Source organism: Calliopsis andreniformis, chromosome 9, assembly GCF_051401765.1.
Source record: "Calliopsis andreniformis isolate RMS-2024a chromosome 9, iyCalAndr_principal, whole genome shotgun sequence".
In the NCBI taxonomy this organism is placed as follows: domain Eukaryota; kingdom Metazoa; phylum Arthropoda; class Insecta; order Hymenoptera; family Andrenidae; genus Calliopsis; species Calliopsis andreniformis.
The window spans coordinates 20,431,056-20,453,780 of NC_135070.1; the positions used below are offsets into that span (position 1 = coordinate 20,431,056).

At 40.8% G+C, this 22,725-nt stretch overlaps 3 protein-coding genes across 3 annotated transcripts; all 3 read left to right on the plus strand.

Moving 5' to 3' along the window:
• Positions 1 to 3,781: 3,781 nt before the first annotated feature.
• Positions 3,782 to 6,130, plus strand: LOC143183364 (uncharacterized). The gene is made up of 5 exons (XM_076384890.1): positions 3,782 to 4,447; positions 4,566 to 4,811; positions 4,974 to 5,350; positions 5,449 to 5,603; positions 5,691 to 6,130. The coding sequence occupies exons 1-5, from the start codon at positions 3,841 to 3,843 to the stop codon at positions 5,995 to 5,997; spliced, it is 1,692 nt and encodes a 563-aa protein (XP_076241005.1). The 5' UTR covers positions 3,782 to 3,840; the 3' UTR covers positions 5,998 to 6,130.
• Positions 6,131 to 6,570: 440 nt separating this feature from the next.
• On the plus strand, positions 6,571 to 15,350 carry LOC143183491 (receptor-type tyrosine-protein phosphatase F). The gene is made up of 32 exons (XM_076385035.1): positions 6,571 to 6,841; positions 6,886 to 6,921; positions 6,965 to 7,117; positions 7,186 to 7,442; positions 7,528 to 7,711; positions 7,827 to 8,171; positions 8,227 to 8,365; positions 8,444 to 8,610; positions 8,686 to 8,829; positions 8,991 to 9,109; positions 9,186 to 9,378; positions 9,456 to 9,520; positions 9,585 to 9,783; positions 9,874 to 9,992; positions 10,499 to 10,688; positions 10,762 to 11,061; positions 11,120 to 11,361; positions 11,427 to 12,038; positions 12,110 to 12,369; positions 12,433 to 12,724; positions 12,796 to 12,883; positions 12,957 to 13,033; positions 13,099 to 13,233; positions 13,305 to 13,445; positions 13,524 to 13,721; positions 13,792 to 13,988; positions 14,052 to 14,158; positions 14,242 to 14,456; positions 14,550 to 14,675; positions 14,732 to 14,886; positions 14,974 to 15,109; positions 15,193 to 15,350. The coding sequence occupies exons 1-32, from the start codon at positions 6,652 to 6,654 to the stop codon at positions 15,265 to 15,267; spliced, it is 5,856 nt and encodes a 1,951-aa protein (XP_076241150.1). The 5' UTR covers positions 6,571 to 6,651; the 3' UTR covers positions 15,268 to 15,350.
• Positions 15,351 to 16,568: 1,218 nt separating this feature from the next.
• On the plus strand, positions 16,569 to 20,411 carry LOC143183665 (putative inactive tRNA-specific adenosine deaminase-like protein 3). The gene is made up of 2 exons (XM_076385326.1): positions 16,569 to 16,707; positions 18,372 to 20,411. The coding sequence occupies exon 2, from the start codon at positions 18,377 to 18,379 to the stop codon at positions 19,628 to 19,630; it is 1,254 nt and encodes a 417-aa protein (XP_076241441.1). The 5' UTR covers positions 16,569 to 16,707; positions 18,372 to 18,376; the 3' UTR covers positions 19,631 to 20,411.
• Positions 20,412 to 22,725: the final 2,314 nt, after the last annotated feature.

The window sequence follows — 22,725 nt, forward strand, 5'->3', positions numbered from 1 at the left end:
CGAAGGACGCAAAACGAGAACGCTTCATTATCACTTTGTCCGTTTAGAATTTTGACAAACGATCAAGAGAGAATTTTCTTCGGAACGATAAATCTTATCGATGATATCGAATCGAATGTGTGTCGGGTGTCGCGACTGATTTACGAGGACAGGAGAGTAGTTACGGGAGACACTCCGGTGGAGACTGAATCGTGGACGAAGACTAGTTCGGGTGGAAATTGCTACGAGATCCTGAACGGGCCTCCCACGCAGTCGCTTGCAGTGAAAGGGACAACAGAGAACGATGGATAGATGAACCTTCGCGTTGTTTAAGCCTTCTTCACACCACTTTCTGCGCTCGCGTAATGATGTCACGCTTTGAAGAAAGAAAAAGTTGTAATTCTGCTTCACTAAGCGGCTATTTATAAACTTCAGGGTTGCTTTAAATGATGCGTCAGAAGTACATTTATTAAGTGCAAGAATTTTAAATTTCTAATAAAATCAGTATTAAGACCGTAGTTAAAATAAATGTATTCACTAATTGCGACTTTTTACAATCGCTATTATATATAACCCATTCTTGAAACAGATCAGAGAATCAGAATTGATTTTATATCGGTATTCCTAATTATAAAGCGTTAAGCAAACTCAATGGGGGCAAACGAATCCCAGAAACCTCACGAAGAATCATGCTAACCTTTATTCTTCGCGATGGAAACACATGGGCTCGGCAATCGACCTTTTCTCTAAGCTGTTGCTAAATAACAATACAAAGGTGAGTTTACTACCGATTTTCTCCCCGACAAAGGGACGCCAGACAATAGAGTACCGCCTTCCGTTGACACCGTCTTGCAGTGTGACCCCTCAAGATGATTCTTAACACAGCGCAGACTAATTGAGAAAGTTTACTGCTCCGTATTAACGGATCAATTAAAACGATTAATAAATGTTTGCCAAGCCAGGGCAATTGCACCTCATAAAATTTCTATTTAACTGTGCAGCCATAATACAAGTGCTCTTTTCTTATGACTGAATTATACTCATTCTCAGACGCGAGAAATGTAAGAATATTTTAGCAAACAGTCGTAGTTGCTGAAGCTGTCCAGGATAATAAAATGTAGGTATCGACCTGGTACTCCTACAGTGATATTTTTTCGAAGACAATACGAGCATTGTAAATGGTACTTCGGAGTGAGTTTAATTCTCTAGTGTGCGCCCACATCTGCCCAAATACCTAATTGAACGATACAGTAGTCTGCAAGTTCGTAGCCCTCCCTGGAACGTAGAATTGGTGATGGAAAAAGGTACGATGAGTCAAGGCACAGTTCAAGCGACTAACAAAAGAGAAATGAAACGACACGCGTTTTGGCACGTGTAACGTGAATGACTACGCACGTGCTTGCTCGTGTTTTCCAATTCGATCTCTGGAACCATCCTCAAAAGCAGTCACTTTGCGTTTTCAAGCAAATAGTTCGAACATTTGGTAAGTGTTTAGAAGCAAACAGAATTTAAAAAAAAGTTAAGAATAAAAAGGTGATATATAGGTGCAAACCCGTACCTTGTACAAGAAAAGAGAAAAGCTCACTTTCTCGATCTTCCGGAGTACGAGTCTATTATCGTTGATAAATCGTTCAAGCATAAACTCTACTGGACTTTCCTAAGGATTGATTAGCATCCCATGACCAATAAGTTAATGCTATGGCTTACTATGAGTGAGAAGAGTATCATTAGAACAAATCGAATAACCGTAAATACCACTAAAAAATGCATCAATTAATTTACGGCACTTATAACCCCTGCCATTCATCTAACTGAAGCAAGAAATATGTTAACGAAGAAACTGCAAAGAAAGTTTATTTGTCCATTAAAATCCTTTCTGCCCTAGATACTTAACGCATGTTGATCCCTATCTTCACTATAGCAAATTCCTTTAGGTAGTTTCGCGCCCAAGTCTCTCGAATCATAGAGAAAAATGGCTCTGTTCACTCGGGCATGAACCCAGTCACTTCTTACGGAAATCGATCCTTTCCATCAGCGACACGATCAATCCTTTATGGTACCTCGAACCAGTGTTCAAGTCTCCAACGTTTTCCAACAATTTCTACCCTCTGAACTGTTGGTTGCTCAATACGTGTGCGGACATTTAATATGCCGAGGTCTATTCTCTTTTGCGATATGACTTTTTCGGCCGTTAACTTGGCATTTGTCGCCATGTATGAACGGGCGTATTTGGTGTACGAAGAGTGAAAGATAAAGAGCATGTGTGTGTGTGATCGAAATGCATCCGTGTTGGAGCAGCTGTTACGATTGGGGCACGCGTCCCAACGGTCGCAGCAGCTGCCCAGAAAATTGTCTATAGTACCCTCAACTGGAGTTCTTTTGCAGTACACACGTGATGAAGTTCCGTGTTTCGTATGCACGATTTTGTGACAAACATTTTGTTATAGGAAAAATACATATTGACAGTATAGATACTGAACAAATTTACAATATGTATCCACTTTTGTTACGCGACTCTCTGCACTACTTGTACCTCCGTATTTAAAGAAAACTAGAAATTTGCCAATAGTTTTTGGTAATTATCTAATGGAAATCAGAAACAAATTTTTAAATTTCAAACTTCAAATGTTTAAATTTCAAATTTTCAAATTTCAAATTTCAAATTTTTAAATTTCAAATTTCAAATTTCAAATTTCAAATTTCAAATTTCAAATTTCGAACTTCAAATTTCAAATTTTTGAATTTCAAATTTTTAAATTCTAAACTTCATCTTTGAAATTTCTAATTAAATTTCGAACTATTTTTTCGAATCACGATTACAAACATGACATATAATGACTAGAGAGTGAATAACAGAACAAATAAATCTTCTAATTGCGAATGATAATTAACATTGAAAGGGATTTAAAATTTAAATGTCGCGTTAAGGTAAAGGCAGTCATATGAATTCTTTGTCGTTTCGTCGAGGGTAGTAGTAACATAGGAAACGTTAGAAAGAAATTGCTATACGTGAGTCGGTCCCACCCCACCCCGTGATGGGACGCTAGGCCCGTATTATGCGACCCCTCTAACAACCCCTCAGGTAGTATGGTACGCATACAAACGCGTATCCGCTGGAAACGCATGAAGAAACGCCCTTCGTGCATCTGCTCTTAAGGGAGCACGCATGGCAGTTTGTTGGAGGCAACCGTAGCGAGCGGAACGGACGCAATTCCGACACAGGACTTTGCCCCAACAAATTCGTAAACTTTTCGAAGGAAATTTGAAATCTACGAGTGCTGTACCTAAAAGAGAAGTGAGTTTCTACTATTTGCCAATTTTTCTTTCGAGAAAAATTTGCAACAGTGTAATTAATTCTCTTCGTGCGAAGAAGACGTACGAGCCTCTGCAGTTTGTGTTAAAATATCTCGACAGAATCACGCTGGAACTTGAATGGACACCAAAGCAAATAAACATCAAAGAAAATGTGCAAGAAATACAAGGATCCCGAGCGAGAGATCACCTCGCCGCACGTTCAGACAGTGACTTTCTCTCTGGAGACTTGGACGTCCCCTACATACATTAGCAGCATCGTGATCTACGTAAATCAACCTTGAAAATCTTCTAAACGCGTCTTATTTTCTACTACGGTTCTTGCTCGTGCACGAGCGATGAACGTTGGAACGAACTTTAAATGTGCGTGACGAAAGTCGTGCGCGTCTTAATAGAGAATCATCCATTTACGTCCAGTGCCGCGCGCAGACTATCAGCGTACAGTGTCTCGTGCCTAGTGAGACCTACATCGGGCAAAAACGACTTGTTCTAAACGCATCAATCAAACTTGGACGAGTCGCTCGCGAGGCGATACGAAACGATAAAAACATGGCTCAGGCTTCCGAGCCAGTGCCAGTACACTGCTACACCAACCCCTCGTTCTGTCGGCAATCCGAATACATTCCAGAGGATCACTCCGGTGATTTACCACCGCCTCCTCAGTTCCAAGGCGAGGACCTTCCACCACCGCCACCACCCCTGCAGCTGCAGTGCAACGGCGGTCAAAGCAACCCTGCGTTTCAAGGACACAACGAAATTAGTGGACTCGAGCAGCGCGAAAGCAGGGAACGATACTGCTACCTCGAGGAAAGTAGAGTCTCCTCGCACCAGAGGTATGGAAGCCTTCCGGTGGAAGAGCATCGGCCGACATATAATCAGAGTTCAAGGTACGAGTACATACAGGACGAGCAAAGGGGTCAGCTGCAGAGGAGAGGTTCCTCGAGGTACGATTTCATACCGCAGCAGCAGGTGCAACAACGTTCCGCACCGGCGGCCAACCAAGACGATGGTCGGGAGTTGCAGATGCAAAGCTGCCGAAACAACGCCGGCAGATACGCTGTTATACCGGGTGATCAGGATTTCCAGGATGAGGAGGCCACGTGGAGCAGCGCGAAGCATGTCTCCCCTGTACGGAGGCACATCAGCACGCCACAGGGTGAGTCCAGATTAATTAGCAATAAGGATTCCAAGTTCATTTGGCGTAGTTAATGGCTCTTTGAGGGTCTACTGTATTTTTATTTGAATGTGGTGGCTAAAGAGTAGCGTGTTACTAGGTCGTTATGCCAGAGTGCCCCTACAAGAAGAAGACCCTCCTGTTCTGCCAGAAAGAAACGCGCAAGAACTTTCAGTATCCCCGCGGAACAATTTGGCCACGCAAAAACTGCACGAAATATTGACCACTCCCAGGAAGCCTCGGTCCAGGTCCGAGGAAAGGACCCTATCTCCAAAGAGACAACAGTCATTCAATCAAACCGGTACACCGCAAAGAAGAGCACTCACTCCAGGTGGTTCCCCAACCGGTACGTATCTCTTGCGGCGAATAGTCCTTTCACGAAACTACGTTTCAAGTGCTTCTGACCTCCAAAATTGAACTCGAGTCGAGCACAGTCGAGTACAGGGTGATTCAAAACACCTGCTCATGGTTGATTCAGAGATTACATGAATATGTATGAAAATTTCAGGTCGAACCTTCAGTCCCAGCCGTTCGACGCCACACGGAACCCCTCAGAATCGGACGTATTCTTCCGGACCCCAAACTTCCACCCCCAACAAAGAATCATCGGCTCGGAGATGTCTACCACTGCTGGAGAACCCGTCTCGACAGCCCGATGTCTGCCAGGCTAGTAACTGTGGCAGACTCCGTTATGTTGGTACTGCTCCAGTCGACCTTGTGTCGATGGGTCATGGTGACCTACCACCTCGTTACGCGTATATGGAAAATGGACCGGAATCTATGCCGATGGTGTCCGGTTCGCCGAGGTATCAGGTGATACCCGCAGGACAGAAGAGGAACGGCTACCAAAGCGTGGAAAGTGCGTTCATCGCTAGAACCGCGGTGGTAAGTGAGTCAGGCTTTCGAGATAATGTTCCCTGTGGTCCGGTGATGCAACGACGCAAAATGCATGATGCGATTTAACTGTATCTCTCCTCGTACAGGTTCCACCGCTGTCACCACCAAACAGTGACGCAAACACAACCGTGACAAGTGGTATAGAGAAGACCGACAGAAGAAACGCACCTTTGCTATTGGTTCTAGTGGGTATACTGACTTGCGGTCTCGCGCTGTATTTGTCGTGGACGCAAGGACGAAGGTAAACATAACTAGTTCTGATTTCTCGAAAGGCTATTAAGTATCTGTTGTTTCGGGTGTCAATAGACAGGTAAATGATTATCTACAGGTACTACTACGACAGTGCAGCGGGCTGTGGTGCGTGTTGTACCCTGGCAGGAGCTTGCAGATCACTGAGGAGGACCTGGACTGGACTTGGACTCGCGGGACTCTCGGCACTGAGTTGTGCAGGACTATTGCTTCTCGCTGCCAAGTCCCCTAAACCTGGAACGCCGTTGCACGATATCACTGCTGGTGCTCTATGCGGAGTTTCTTTATTGGGCGCTGCTTTAGCACTTTTGGCGCTTCTAGCACCGAGATGCAATTTGGGCAGGCACAGAAGAGTACACTCTTGGATACCACGACTTTCACCTTGACCTTTGTCCTCGCGATTCACACCGTGAAAATAAATCTCGGCGAAAGTTGGGCGGTAGTCGCTGAGGTTAAACGTAATTTCGAATTGAATAAAACTGAAATCCTAGTCTACTGTTTTACCATGTGCATGGACTATTATAGAATATTAAATGAAGAGAGAAGGCGATTTATAGTCATGATGTATCTTTTTTTTTAGTAGAAGTCGTTATTTGTACGATGGAATTTTATAACGAAGCCAAATAAATTTGTAACACCTAGTTTATAAGTTAAACTCACGGCGACTGATAGAGTTACGAGCTCACAGTGTGTACCTTACTAAGAAAACATTTTTAAAGAGGATAATTTCATAGGATCTTGTGTATATTTTATACTGACTATTGAATAAAAACTTTTATATGTCATAAACTTTTACTGCCCACCCCCACTAAATTGTTTTTTGTAAAAGATTAAATTTTTTAATACGTCATTCGGGACTGCCAGATACGCCCAGTCCTTATCACATATTCACCAGTAGGAAGCCGAGTTCCTTTGCCTGATACAGAATCTCCCATTTTAAGTTTCAGTTGCATCGAACTCGTGTCATGGTTCAACCTTTTACAATTAGCCCACTTTTTATCTTTCTCAATCTGAAGTTTAATACTTGAAGTTGATTAATAATGCGTGGATTACCATTGGTATTTTTTTTACTAGAAGTATCTGCTGCTTCTGGAGAACTGACTGTGTTAAGAGGGAAGGAGTATAACTGGAACAGAAAATTAATGTGTCTATCAGAAGACGACGGGAGTAGTTTAATTTGGAACAATAATTTAAACTGGGTGTACAGAGAATATAATGAACACAAAACAGGTAAGATTTAACTAATAAATTTTTAAAGATGAAAGAGCTTGTAGTATGTACCATACATACATATAGAACAAGATCAGTCTGTCTCTTCTATAAACAAACATCTAGGGTCTACTTGAATTTTAGATTTTCAGTATTTGAATATGTATGAAAATGGACAAATTGATTGTAATCTGAGTTCTAATGATAAATGCAAGCACCAGTGGACTATATTCGATTGGAAGTTAACGAATTCGATGTCAACGCCCATGGGTCCAGTATTGGATCGTCGATGGGAAGGTTGAATTTATATGCTTAACAACAATATTAGTCATTAATGGAAATCTGCCATTAATCTGAACTTATAGACTTTCCAGAAACCAAGACTAGTTATGACTCATATATAGACCTGCCTGGAACTTTTGCAATCTCCATTCGAGGTTCTACAGACGCTCATATGTTGTTTTGTAAAAGTAAATATTACACAGAAGACTTTTGCTACTGGATCATCATCGGTGGATGGTCCAACACTAAATCTGTGATACGAAAATGCGCAAACGGAGCGACAATTCCGCCAATCCCACCTACCGAACCTAGCTGTGAAGAAGAAAGAGCTTTCTATTTTGTAATTTATTATAAAATTATGATAAATCCAGTAATTTCAAACGTAATTATAATACTTTAATGGTCGATTATTTGTAATGATAAAGCACGAGCCTCTGTCCCCAACTGAATGGAGGACTTTTGTCGTCAAATGGGATGTGATCACTAAAACTATATCCGTATACGATACTAACAAGTTGCTTTTAACATACGTAGACGATGAACCACAGTTGAATTTCAAACATCTATATTTAATCAGTATCAAATCGATGCTGTTTCGAATTCACAAATGTAAGTTGTTCGAGTAGAGATCAATTAGGACTTGAATTGTTTCGACAGTAATTAAATATCGTGAATTTTGATATAATCAGAAAAGAAAAGGTATCATAAATTAAGATGATTTCAGACGATTTTCTCTACACAACCACGCCGGAAGCTATACTAGAGAGTCCTCCATTAGAAATATCCACTCATTCGCCCAGATACTGTATACAAATGACAATTGGCTTGTGCACAGAATGTAATATAGAAATAGTGGTGGTAAATCGTGGAGAAGAATTTGCATATAAAACAATAAGAGGGTCCACGGTGGCTACCGCTCATGGATTACCCATGTGGCAACACATCCAGATCAATGAATTTCATAACTACACCAGAGGGTCTATAAATATAAAATTCATCTCCAAACTTAATCGAGAAAGCCCCGACCCATTATGGGCGATTGGAAGCATTCGTGAATGTCCACCAAAAGGTGTGTTTCTGTACATTTACAAATTAATTGATAATCATGATAATATTTTATTTAGGCACAATACGGTACGCTAATATGGAAGCTATGTTAGATTATGATAATAATTACTACTGGCCGAATGTTACATGTCAGAAGCTTTTTTACAATGAAAGTATCATTGTAAATTCTGCACGTGATGCTACAACAAATTTAGAGTTTGGTAATATTACTTTCATGTTATACATATTTTCCTTGAACATATTTTTTTAAAACAAATATAAGAACTTTGTTAGTCTTATTGTAGATGATCTAGATTGTCCTGAAGGGTATGTGGGATCCAACTGTTCTATAAGTTGTAGAGCTCATTTGGAAAACAATGATGATTGCAGAGGAACTGTGATTTGTAAAACAGCAGGCTGCACATGCCCACTTGGCTTTGTTGGGAAGGATTGCCAATCACGTAAAAATCGTGCAGAGACATAGATGACATGGAGACGCGGCAAAAATCATTTTTATTCACAGAGTTAATTTATAGGTTGCAAGAGTGGTCAATATGGACACGACTGTAAGGAAATGTGCGGTTCATGCGATGCTAATAGTTGTAACTTTAGAACGGGAGAATGTATGTCTGGCTGTGACAATTCTATAAAATACAATATACCCCCGCTTTGCAAAATAGGTAATGAATTAATGCGTTTACACGTAAAAATAGTCGTAAACAGATAGATGATTCATATCAAATTTTCAAATTTGAATATCAGAAAATAATTCGATTAGCGTCATAATATTTAAAGTTACCACGCTTCGATTTAACAATATGAAAATTGTAATATTCATTAGGTATACGTGACATACCATCACCTGATATCGATTTCGTCAATGAAACAGCTGTTCGCGTAATGCTTCCAGTAAAAGAGGAGTATAAGTTAATTGCTTCTAGTTACACATTTTTTCTAGCGGTAATTATGAAAAACATTCAATACGATAAATCTTTGGCTCATTGAATTTTACCAAAGAATCATGTGTCTTTGGTAGAGCAACATAACTCGTCCTAGCGGAGATTACGTTTGGAACAATATATTCAAAAATACTACGACAATGATTGGATACATGGATAGTTTACTACCTGGGACTGTCTATTACGTTCATTGCATTCTACGCTTTCACGAGAAAAATGGATTTCCAATCTTATTTGGACATTGGAAGAAATTTACGACATATTGTACACGTAAGCTATATCATACTAAATAAATTTTTTGACAATTATTAGTACAACGCTACAAAATAAATTTTGAAATTTTTCAGCGATCACTCATTTTGAAGTACACATAAGCAACATAAGCTTGACGTTGGAAAAGAGTCGACAAATAGTAAGTAATAGACGTCTGCAATTCATATTTACCAATTAATAATAATAAAATTATTGATATCTAGAATACTGTCGATTCTTGTCCATACAAGTGGTACGACTTTACTTTGGAAAACTGCAAAACAAACGTGCAAGTTAGCAATGGATCTCTAATTGATCTGCCATATAAGTTTATATATTTAACTCCATATACTAGATATAAAATTACTGTCAGCAAAGATGAGACAATTCTATTTTCGCAGGAGGTTCAAACTCTTGAAGGAGGTACCTACAGAGCTGCAATTTAATTTTAAATATTTTGATTACTAATAATTAATAATTAGATACATGATTAATGTCTACAACTTTCAACAGTACCCACTCAAGTGAAAAATTTACAACAAATTCTGAACTCGGAGAAAGAAACAAGTTTGAAATGGGATCCTCCTAAATTCTTGAACGGAAACATAAGAAAATATGAAGTTATACTGGAGGTAAACAAATATTGGTAGCACAAAATTAGTACCTATGCAGCAAAATTAAAGTATCACTAATTTTGAACCGAAAAAGTGACGAACTTTGAGCTCTTGTAACTTTATCAGAAAAATCGCACAACAATGACCACATGCACATTTTAAAGGGGAAAACCTCAACTTTCTTTTTCCTCAATGGAGTTTTTCCGAAGATCATCTATCACTCGGCTACAGGCCGAAAAAGAGAAGTTGGATTTCCTCCTAATATTTGCTAGATTCAGAGTACTTTCTGGGACTTGATAAATTTTTTTTCAAGCTGGTTTTACAGTACATTTCAAGTCTGAAGTCTCCCCTTTCCAATGAGACCCTAAAAATTAATCTACTCACTTAGACTCACTTAGGCTCACTTCTGTGCAGTTTTTTTTCGCAAAGTTACAGCCGCTCAAAGATCGACAATTTCTCAATCCAAAAGTAGTAATCCTTTAATTTTGCTGCGTGGCATTTATTAATTTAATTACAATTTCAAGGTTCAAGAATACCGCGGGTGCTCCAACCTTAAGATACCATCTCCACAGAGTGTTACATTATTTTCTACTTCGCATACCAGTATTAATCTACCAAACTTGGCACCATATGCTATTTATATCGTAAGAGTTTCAGCGTACACTTCTTATCGTGGACCCGAAAGTAGAATTAAATTTTCCACCAATCAAACCGGTAAATGAATAATATGAAATGTAATAGTTTTACTGTAGGAACAACGAATCCTTTGGTGTTGATATTGTTTCAGAAACTCCAACTTCAGTGTACAGTAACGTGAGAATTCACAATTATACCTTAATGTGGGACCCACCAGAGAATTGTTCCACAATATCAGGACCTATTGTTTCAAAAATCGTCATTACGGGTGTTAGCAAATTGGTCATGGGTAACACTACTACAAAACAGACTGCACTCTATTCTATCGATTTGAATAATGCTCTTTTTGGAGTAGAAACATATGAGGCACGAATTTATGCTATCAGAGGCTACAATAAAGAGCCAAATGAGATGCTTTACCAGCAAATTGTGTTCACGACACCGCCGAAAGGTAAATAACATTAGTTTTTATGCTCCCAGTGAATGTAATGAAAATATATTTGTGTCAGCACCACCTCCAGTAAGGAATCTGGAAATTTTTGAAATTAATCTTCAAAATTGGAATATATACTTAAGATGGCAAGAACCAAAACCACCTATCAATGGTGAAATACAGCATTACATAGTTAGCAATTGTGATCCTGTCTGCAAAGTTTTATTGAACGTATTGCCAACTGAATATTGCAACTTGTGGGATGGCTACATCTGCGCGACCCTTAAGGAATCTATCCGACTACATGGACAAGTAACGGTAAATGAACATAGTTGGAATTTGAAGAAAGTACATTATGAAATTCAATGATTAGTAAATTCCAGGTCTCGGCCGTGAACATGAACGTTTCGAAACCTGGCACATCATTCTCTGTGCCAATTATTATTCAGGACTACGCTAAACCAGAAGCACCTAAAAACTTTACCGTGAAAGTTCTTGAGAAAGGAGTTGTCGACTTGAATTGGTTTCATCCATGGCGAACACGTGGACATCTTGAGAAATTTTTCATAAACGCACAGCTGATATCCTCGAATTTATATGACAGCAGCGAGCAACAAAATAGAGTCCACGAACATCAAGTAAAAGAATACCAAGTCCAATACAATGATCAACTGTATTTATTGCCGTCATCCGTTTACAATATTTCCATCTGTGGTGTGACAAACACAAACTTATATGGCGAGAACACAAACGAGATCGTACGAACACCTTTGGCTATGGCATTCGAGAAAGAACTAGTGACAGAAATTTCCGAAGCAAACTCGACGATTTCATTGCGCATTCCGACTGTTCTGAACAGCACAAAAAACAGTTTGACAAGTGTAGTGGTAAAGGGACCACAACCTTGTAATCACACAGTGAATTTGAACTCTCTCCTCCGACAAAATGCAAAAATCGAGAATTATGAGTACGCATGGCGCGTTGCCACGTTCTCGGTAAGTATCTTCTACAAATTCAAGTAATCAGATACTATTTTTTCTTATCGAATTTTTTTCCTTTACGACAGACAAACAAATATGCCGGACAGACGTTTACCATAGGCGACAACAAACTCTACAACGGTGCCAAGAATTGCCCACTAAAGCCTGAACAGTCCTATGTAGTAATGGTAATTGTGCAAAGTGACAAAAGATCGATAAGCGATCAGATTGTGGTCGCGAAAACATCGATTCGTATTCGTGAGGTACCGACGCAACACGAGGTGTGGATAATTCCTCTTGTAATATTAGTCATCGTTGCAGCTGTGGCTTTTTACCTTTATCAAAGGTAGAAATCAAGCGAAATTCATTTGGGACTTGTTTACTTTTTCCTAACTCGCTGCTCTTTTAGGAAAAAAAGGAGATCTCTTAAAGAGACTGTTTTTCACAAGGAAATGGCTTTGGCACACACAACCGAGGATGTCCAAGAAGAATCGGTTTCGCTAAACAGTAAGCAAACATTAGCCGCCAGTCCTAATTTAAAGAAAACCTTATCGCCAGTGAGCACACCTTATGGCAGCGATGGTGTACTTGCGAATGAAGATAAGCGGAAAAAAGAAGAAACTTTTTTAGTAAAAGTGAACGATTTCGAGGATTACGTAAAACGAGCGATCGAGTCTGGAGTCTTGGATAGACAGTTCGATGTACGTGTTTTAGTATGCTAATCAATTCGAAATCAATAGTGGATTTATCTGTTATTTAAATTGTTTGACAGACTCTTCCGAGAGGCCAAACGAAAGCATGGGAATGTGGAACGCTGCCACAAAACAAGTTGAAAAATCGATACGCAAATCTCATAGCGTGTTAGTATATTTTCACTTCCACTGCTTTAAGCCACTTCTTGAACTGGCAAGTAATCAGTTGATCATTTCATAGATGATGAAAATCGTGTTATATTGAAGAAACTTCCTGATGATCCCCACTCGGATTACATCAACGCTAATTACATCAAGGTTGTAAGACTATAATTTTACAAACTGTCCGTTTACCAATAATATACCTGAATTTCATGTTAAAGGGGTACAAGAGAGATAAATATTACATAGCCACGCAAGGACCAAAGGCGAATACCGTCATAGACTTTTGGAGAATGATCTGGCAGGAAGAAACCCAAGTCATTTGCATGCTTACAAACGTAATCGAAAATAAAAAGGTCAGATACAGCTCCAAACCATAGATTACGTGTCACGGTAAAAAACTGAATCAATACTTATTTTTTGGTAGATAAAATGCGAACAGTATTGGCCTGACATTGGAAAGAAGAAGAAATACGGTGACGTGCTGGTTTTCAATGCCAAACACACAGTATTTGCGAATTATGTTTTTCGTATTTTGCACGTGACGTGCGGAAACCAGACACGTAAGGTAATAATGACAAGGCTTGAATGCGAAGTAACTCATCGAATTAGGAAGGTTGTTACTCTGATGATGTTTAACAATTAGATCGAGCATCTGCATTACACTGCATGGCCAGATCACGGCGTACCACTAACCGTGCATTCTGTGGTAACGTATTTAAAGAAGTTGTTGGCAACATCACCCGGAAATGGACCAGTGGTTGTTCACTGTAGCGCTGGCGTCGGGAGAACCGGAACTATCATTTTATGCGACATGTGCCTGCAACGAGCCGCCGCAGAAGGGGTCAAATATTTGTCAAAAATATTTCTGAATACCCCTTTGATGGTGAAATATATTTTAACGACATTTTCAGGTAATAAACGTATTTGCCGATACCGCAGCGATCAGAGGTCAAAGGGCTAACATGGTGGATACCAAGCAACAGTATCTTTTAGCTCACTTGGCCCTTGTAGAGTGCCTGTTGTCTATTTCAACATCAATACCCTGCACCGAGGCTCTAGAGTCAAAGCTTAAGGAACTTAAAAAGCAATTGCCAATACAGATGCAGAGGTAAAACTCTGATTTTCCTGCGAATGATCGACACAATTGTCAATTACCATAAACAAATTTTAGTCTGGAGAAAACAACATGGCAAGACGAAGCCCTACGACCACCGATCTATCCAGTGCCATTGTCAGAGTCCAACCTTGCTAAAAATAGATTCCCGGAATTAGTTTCAAGTTCAGAATATTATGATTATTCTCCCTATACGTTTTTTTATTGTTTAACGTTTAGAAACATTAACGTAATGACTCCTTTGCAGAAAAAGTCAACAGAGTGTACTTAAAAAGATATCCACCGACAGATGAGGATAGCGATTACATATCCGCTGTTTTCGTAGACGGCGTGAGATTGCAAAATCAGCATCTAGCGACGCAATTGCCGTTGCCTACGACTTTCAGTGATTTCTGGAGAATGGTGGCCGAGTACAAAGTTGAATTAATCATTCTGCTCCAGCCACCCGATGCGAATGACACGGTTAGTACTTTATTAAACATTTGGATCTCTCTAAAATAATTTTTAAACAATTGTTAATACTCTTGAGACTACATTCTGAATAATTCTTTGCAGACGTGCTGTCCTATTGTACCCAGCGAGGAATTTAAGCCAGTACCGTACATGACACTCAAAACAAAAGAATTTACCGAATTCGAGTACTACACTTTGCAAAAGCTGACACTTGTCGATAATACAGAGGTAAATTGGTCGAAATTCTTGTAATACGAGATGTTACAATTTGTGTTTTCTTTCAGAAGCCTGTGACAGAACAAGAAGTAACAATTCTATGTTGCACGGAATGGAAGGCTGGCAGAAATGAGGATCCACCAGAGACGAAAGCGTTGGTGACACTGTGGCAGGCCACGGAGAGGATTTCAAAAGGAGACGGGCCGACCGTTGTTGTATGCCAGTAAAGTCAATCGAATTTCCAGAAATATCTTTGTATAAATTGGTCAGTTATTGCGAAACACGCTGAAATCTTTCTACTTCCAATTAGCGACGGTGTAACTGGCTGTGGACTTTACCTAGCTTTAAGCTTTCTTCTGGAGAAAATGGCTGTGGAGAGGGAATGCGATGTTTGCTTAGCGATTCGTGTGATTAAAAAATCGAGGTCCGATTTTGTTCAATCTCTGGTGAGTTTAATAAAAATAAAATACGGTAAACTCATTTTTAACTGGTTGAGATAAACGAAAAAAATGTTCTTTTCTTATTTCAGAGACAAATGGAATATTTATACGACGCAGCGATAACGTATTTGAAGTACTTCGAGACGTACGCGAATTTTACGTAAAACGATCCCCTTCCCTGACAGAATGATCGATCATAAATCATTTCGATTAATTTCAACAAATTGACAGTGTTTCAACGCATGAATCGCTCAGTTTATAAGTTACTATTGTTACGTAATCGACTCACGCTCAAATTTTCGATCATTTGGTTTCCCAATTTTCTTTCATTTTCTCTTTCCAAGGCAAATGACTTTCATTCCCACGGGCCGCTATCGCGATTTATCATAATATATGCAATAATGACCTCGCTGCAGCGCATGCCTCTGCACCGTGACGTTGCATGCATGATCAAAGACATCAACGAAGCGTCTTCGTTTTATTAAGTAATCATAATAAAGCTTAACCGACGTATAGAAGTCTTTATAAGAACGTAAAGACATCAATCTCAATATAAAGGGGAAATTATTTACGAACGAGATTATTTGAAATGGGTACTTACAAGACTTCGAGGGCGTTTCGGCTGAATTCATTAGTCTCTTGGTTAAACTAGTCTTCGTGGATCTACGCAATGCGCAAACGTCGACTACCGAGAATCAAACACTACGACGACGCTATCCCGATTTTCGCGCCAAGTTTCAGGGAGTCGGCATATTCGATTATCGACATCTATTCAGGCACTGTAACAGACAAATATTTACTTTAGCACTCAATTTCAAAGGTTAATGCACAATTTTTACAAAACAATGGTCAAATTAGCAGAATGTATAACATAAATACAGCACGCTGCAACACCTCCCCCCTCCCAACCTATTCCCAACTAAATTAAATAATAAAATCGAGTATTGACATATCATACAAGTATCCCTCGATCTCCCCTGACAAAATATTACATATCACTTGAAAAACATTATAAGGCATGATTCATCCTTATTTTCCACGTTATTACCAAGAAACAGATATGAATATCCAACCTCAGATTATCTCACCTAATCTTGCAAAATGTAAACAAGAAGTCTGATCAGTGTGCTTGCACTTATATCCACCCAGCGTGGATACAATTCGTCACATGACATAAAAGAACGGTCAATTCTCATGGCTGGTCGAGGGATCGGTTCGTTATTGCGGTAACTTGTAAACAGGATGAAAAAATCTTAACGAAGGAAAAAAGGAAACGAAAAGAAGCGCAGCGCGTTCGCGGTCGCATTTCCCTTCCTCCAGTCGCGAGGTTGCGTCAATGGTCGACAGAGGGTGCGCTCGCAGCGCCGATAACTCGTAATCGCGAAAGGTATAAGTCGACCTCCTGTAAACGTCCATCTCCGCGGGTATCTTCACGTGCGTTTCCGTGGTATTCGTGTGCGTGTCGTCGATTGGCTGCGAAATATTGTGGATCTTGTCAAGGTGTGGCTATCAAGGTGCTGTGTTTTCGCCGCTGTTTGTCGTCAGGAAGAAATAACGCGAAGTAAAGCTTGCGTAGGAAGACTTGTGTGCTCTTGCAGCAGCAGGTAAGAATTTCGATCAATGACGGGGTCATTGACGGACACGACGAACACGTGTGCCCCTCTTTCAACGTCGAGTAGCCCCGATCGTGTCATCGATCGCACTTCTCGCTCGAGTGCGCTTGTTTTGTTTGACAAGATGCGAGACACGCGTGTCACATCTCGTTTCAAGGCCAGGGTAGACATATTGGCGCGTGAACAGAGCCTATTGAAAACATGGACCGCCCCGATCGAGGGAATTTTTGGTTTCCCGCGGAATCTACGCTCGTTCGTCGATTGGCATCGGTTCTGTCGGTGCTCTTGTAGCTTCAGTACATTCGCCCGATAAGTTTACGTTTATGCGTGCTGCGTCACCCGAGCTCCGTTTGTTGTTCCTTTTCTGTTATATAAGGAACACGCTTCGCGCGAGTGTGCCACCACCATCTTGATCGACGCAGCGCGGCGCGAAATTTGATTGCTGTTTCAAACGTCAATACTCGTGACGCGTGATTCTAGCACTTTGGAATTTAAACCAGACAAGCCACGATTGTGGCGGTATATTTGAAGTTCTTTAGTCTACAAATGACTGAAATCTAGCATTCCAACCAGCGTATCGTAATTTATAAATATTTGACAATCTTGTCTGTCTTATTCGCTGATTTATTTCCTCAAAAATTACTTCGCCATAATATACTTGCCTTTCGTTAATATTTTCGTTAAGATTTCTCTTCCATTTCGAAAAAGTAAAATAGTCAGAGTTCACAATTCGACGTATTTCAAATTTTTTTTAGTCTTATCCACGTTAATTCCATAATTTCAACGTCTCTATGAATATTACGGGAAAATAGCATAACTTTTAAATTCTTACTTAATCCAGTTGTATTGCAATGTCTCCAGCAGACCTACTTTGCTCGATATCTCTTTGCTGATAAAAGATATGATAATACAAAGCTAAGAAACATTTTCTCCCCACGTTTCGTGAAACTTGTATATTCTACTGCCGTTTTTGCTCTGTGATCTAATGCAATTTGGGGTACCCGTGTGTTTCTTGCATTTTGTGGGTCACTCAAAGGCTCCAAATGTACGGTGATCCGTGCCAGCAAATGTACAAGTCCATAAGGTTCAAGGAGAGTAGGATTTCGTAAACGTGTCATCGCCTGCTGCATCCGTAGGCTGAATGGCAGTCGCGAACGTTTTCAATTTTAATTGAAAAGTGATTATGGCATCAGTGGCACGGCAACGAAGACGCTGTTCCTTCTGTCCCGCGGATCGTCGTCGTACAATTACGCCTAACTCCGACAATCGATCTGACCGTGGCCCAACTTGACAGCAATTTAAAATCGCTTCTCCTTCTGCAAGAAGCTCCAAGTGCATCGCCGTGAGCCAACGGTTCTCCCGCGAAACGTACCTACTCCTCGTGGAACTTCCTTTAGCTTTGCAATTACGAGCCACCCTTATGACGCTGCACACAAGGCACACTACTAGTACATTGCAACAACTATCGATGCAACGGCACTGAACGTAGTTGGAAAACCTGTTGCGCCCATTCGAATACTTTCAAATGCAAGTTCAAGTGTGATGTTGACGAGTCGAGCCTAAACGATTCGCGAAACGTGTCGCATCGTTGCCAAAGCTAAAGCTTTGAAAGGATAGAGATGTTTCGACGTAAAATGAAAGCACCGTCTTTTCAGGGAAAATGGCGATCATCTCGCCGAAACGCGCCAAGGACAACGAAATGGAAAACGCACCTAGGAGCTGGATAGCGAGACCAATCTTAAGCTCGGAATTTAAGAACGACCCACCACTCGAGGACGTCTATGTAGGCCTACTCAAGCAGAAAAAAGACATTTCGACTGCGATTCAGAGTATATCGTCCGTTTTTCCTGGATTCCACCACTTAAAGCGTTGCTCGACGAGCAAGCTGCTATTGGCGCCGCTGAGGATCCCAGAGCTTTTGCGATCGTCAGTCGAACCATCAGAAGAAGACACTCTAACCGAGGATAAATTGAAGACAGTATTGAAAGAAAGGGGATTTGACCTAGCTTTGTTAGAAGATGATTTTCAGGTGGTAAAAGTACCAGCAAGAGCAGCGAGAACAAAAGCTCAAGCAGAGCGAGCCTCGAAGGTTTGGCCGATGAATTTCCACCCAGACCCCAGTATCGAATGTCTGATCGATGGATCGATTTTCACACCTCACCAACTGACACTGATAGAGAGGTATATGAATGTTGCGATAGAGGCGGCCAGACTAGGAGCTATTGGCGATGCAAATTGCAATGGTAGCGCGCTGATTGCTGATCCAGAGGATGGAAGGATTCTCGCCATCGCTGCCTCGAAAATCGATGAGCATCCCATGTGGCACGCAGCTATGTTAGCCATAGATCTCGTTGCCAAATTACAAGGTGGAGGAGCTTGGGAGTTGCACAAACGAAGAAACAATGTTACAGAAGCAGAAACATCAAGCATTACTGACACAAGAGAAGAGGAAAACTGTGTAACGAGGGAAAGAAGGTTGAAGAGAAGATATATCGAAAATGCTCCTCTTTTTTACCCAGAATCATTGTCCAATATTACTCTCCCCAAGAAAGAGACACTTAAGACAACTATTGTTCGAAAAGGACGAAGAAACAACGGCTTGAAAACAGTATCTACAGAGAAATCAGACAAGTTTGAAGCAACAGAGACAGAGAAGTGTGGGCCTTACTTGTGCACAGGCTACTGGACCTTCCTGCTGAGGGAGCCCTGCCCTCTCTGCGCCATGGCTCTCGTGCATTCCAGAGTTTCGAGGATATTTTATGGTACTCCCAATCAGAATACTGGAGTTTTGGGGTCCAAAACGGTGCTACACGCTGTGCCCGGGTTGAATCATCGATACCAAGTATGGAGCGGAATCCAGGAACAAGAATGTCAGCAGGCGTTGCAAGAAATCGAGCATAGAAATCTAGATTGACTGACTCTGCATTTCCTGAACGACAGAACATAATTTTCTACTAACAAACTGCTAGAAACGCTAGTGATTTATCGATGAATGCTCTATGTCTGGAAGATGGTGTTTGTATAGTGTGGAAACTAAACGAGTGACGAAACAGGTTCTTCAAATCATTTCGATGCAATTCGCCGGCTTGCATTTATGATTTATTGGTTTCCCATTAATGGTATCTCCAAGAGATTCATTTCAAACTGCTCTCGCTGAACCGCGATGCTGTAACGCGAATGTAACGACCGGTTTATGATTTCAATCAGAAACCAGCGGCGCAGATCTTACACGTGGTTCGGTCGTGCTTTCATCCATTACTAGGCAGCATATACGAATGACCTTGTCGTCTTAGTATAATTTGCGGGAATAGAGATGTGGTAGCTGCATCTGCTGCTGTTTCTTCGTCCACGCGAGTTAACTCTTGCTGTTATACAATGACGCACTGCTCCCAGAGGACCATGACAATCATTTTCATGAATTCTTTTACCCCTGTATCGCTCGAGTTGAGCCTAATTAAATGTTGCGGAACTTTCCGCTTGTAAGATACAAAAATCAGCTTCAGGCAACTGCTCGACTGATTCAGAATTCTCCTTACGTACCCACCACATGGAGATGATGAATTACCCGCAATTAATTAAGCCGATTCTTTAAATGCGTTGCGTCAGAGGTAGGAAGCGTCTATGCTCTGATAGAAGAAGAATACTCCTACTTGGATCTGTTAAGCAATTTGATAGTTAAGCGGAAATCGACACGATTGAAAATTCGGTTGGACAGTCGACCGAGTCAACGACCATGTAAGTTGACACGGTCATTGCCGTCCCGACGGACAGTGACTGAATCGATGACTTTGAACTCAAGTTTATCGACTAGCAAGCCGATCATATGAAAGTATCGCTCGTACGAATCGAATAGCGGTTCCCTAAGCGAATAACCTTGTCCTTTCGTAGAATCAAGATACTCTTTGCGGTGGTAAGAGGCAAGGTCCCTAAACAATCCAGTGACCCCGATGGTCGTTGCACTCCTTGGAGCTGCTCGAAATGCCGCTGAATGTTCTTACAAAGTTCCTTCCTCGGGAATCCGGCGATCTTGGTAAGAACGACGACGCTTCTCCGCCTCTGCAATCTTTCCTGTATAAGACACAGACAGTTTAATTTGTGTGAAAACGAGTAGCGCGTATAACAATGACCTCGCGGATTAACTTCAATCAACGAAACTTCAGACTGTGTAACCCCGTTGCACTAGTCGGTTTTGCCGAACGGACGTGCGCACTAAGACGCAGAGTACGACAGAATGCGATCGGAAGAGAATGACGCCGAAGAGAACTAGGAAGAAGAGCAGTTGAACGTCGTGAGTGATATATCAATGAGCGGTTTGCGGGGAAATTGATTTTGTATAGAAAGAATTTTATTATTAAATAAGCATTTATGTTTTATTAAGTGTACTATCATTTCGACCTCATCTTTATCCAGTTGGTGTATGCGAAATTGCCGATTGCAAATAGTTATTTCCAAGAAAAGATAAAACGGCAATCTCATATATGCAAACTCAATGTTTGATGACTCTTTTTTTTTATATGCATTCAAGGATGAAAAGCGTTTTGTCCGATTAACAATAAGAACCGCCTGCGTGTTATGATACGTATAGTGTACTCTTTACACATCAGTTAATAGATTTAGAAAACTGCATTGCGCGATTAGTAATCGTTTTATCTCAGAATGCACTTAATTACATGAAGTTAAAATTCACGGAAAATTCCCTACATGATATTTGTTGTTTCAGGTTCTGCTACTGCACGGTATATGAACTCGTTGAATTCTTGGAACATCACTTAAAGATATTGTGAGCAACAAGCTGAAAGTCCTCGAGGATTGCTAATAAAGGACACTAAAATTTGTATTCAACAAGGGGAAAAATAGTATAGTAGATTCCATCGTGTAATTCTATCTCAAACAGGCTAGAATTTCTATTCAAATAGATCTCAGCGCGCTCTGAAGAAGTTATACCAGAGATAGATAGTTGTTCCACGTCCTTCGCTAGACTGACTGGGCACGTGGCTTCAATAACGTCACCCGGAAACGCATCAGCACACATCTTTTCACGACCGTCGTTCGTCCAGGCTGCGGTCACACTCGATAAAGGAGATTCGACGAAAACAATCGGCTCTTTTCTGTTGCATTCACACGGAAAAATATCGCAAACGAAAACGCACAGTATCAGAGATAACGTCTTCATAATAATTAATCCATACGGCAAACAGACAGGGTTTACAACGCGACTGTTCAAGGCGACGTAAACGTCTTCACCGTTCTCTCCGATATCAGTCAGAACGTCTACGATCTTCCAAATCGTGAAAAAATCGATTTTCTGAGAAAAAGCGAGAGAAAAATCTTAACGACGCTTTGCAATTTTTTGAATAGAGAAACAGAATAGGTCAGGTATTAATCGAAATTCGAATTCAGTGCACAACCAAATACGGGACGATTGGACGAGGTAGAACCGAGTCACATTTTGCTCATCAGCACTGAGTGGTTCCAATTGACGGGTCGGGTCGACCCTCCAGCGTAGTCACTATTGGTCAGCCTTTTAATACCAGCAGTCGCGATTGGATCAGATACTCAGATCGTTCTTAGACAGGAGACATTGCTGGAGCATTCGGTTCAAAACTTTTAACGTCGTCAGTGTCGCGCAATTTGCTGTCTGTCGTCGTTCTTAACTGCAGAGACGCATCCGCTTGTCCGGTTTATCTCAGTCAGTTTAAGTCGGTCAACGGTAGCAGTCTACTTCGAGGAAAAAAAAATACAAGAAAGAAAAAAGGCTCGAAAAGAATACTATCGTCAGGAAGTCGGCGCACTTGGATCTCCCACGCAATCGATTTCAAAGGAGGATTCACCTTGGTGAACGTTCGCAAACAGTCTTCGTCTCGAGAAATACTTTCTTCGTCTGTAAAACGAGCAAGCATTGCTGTCGGGGTTCTTCAGCGAGACGGTTTTATCGAAAACAGCTGTGCACTTGATAACACGCGATAAGCAAAGATCCCAAAATAACACCTCAAGTTTCGATTACCAATT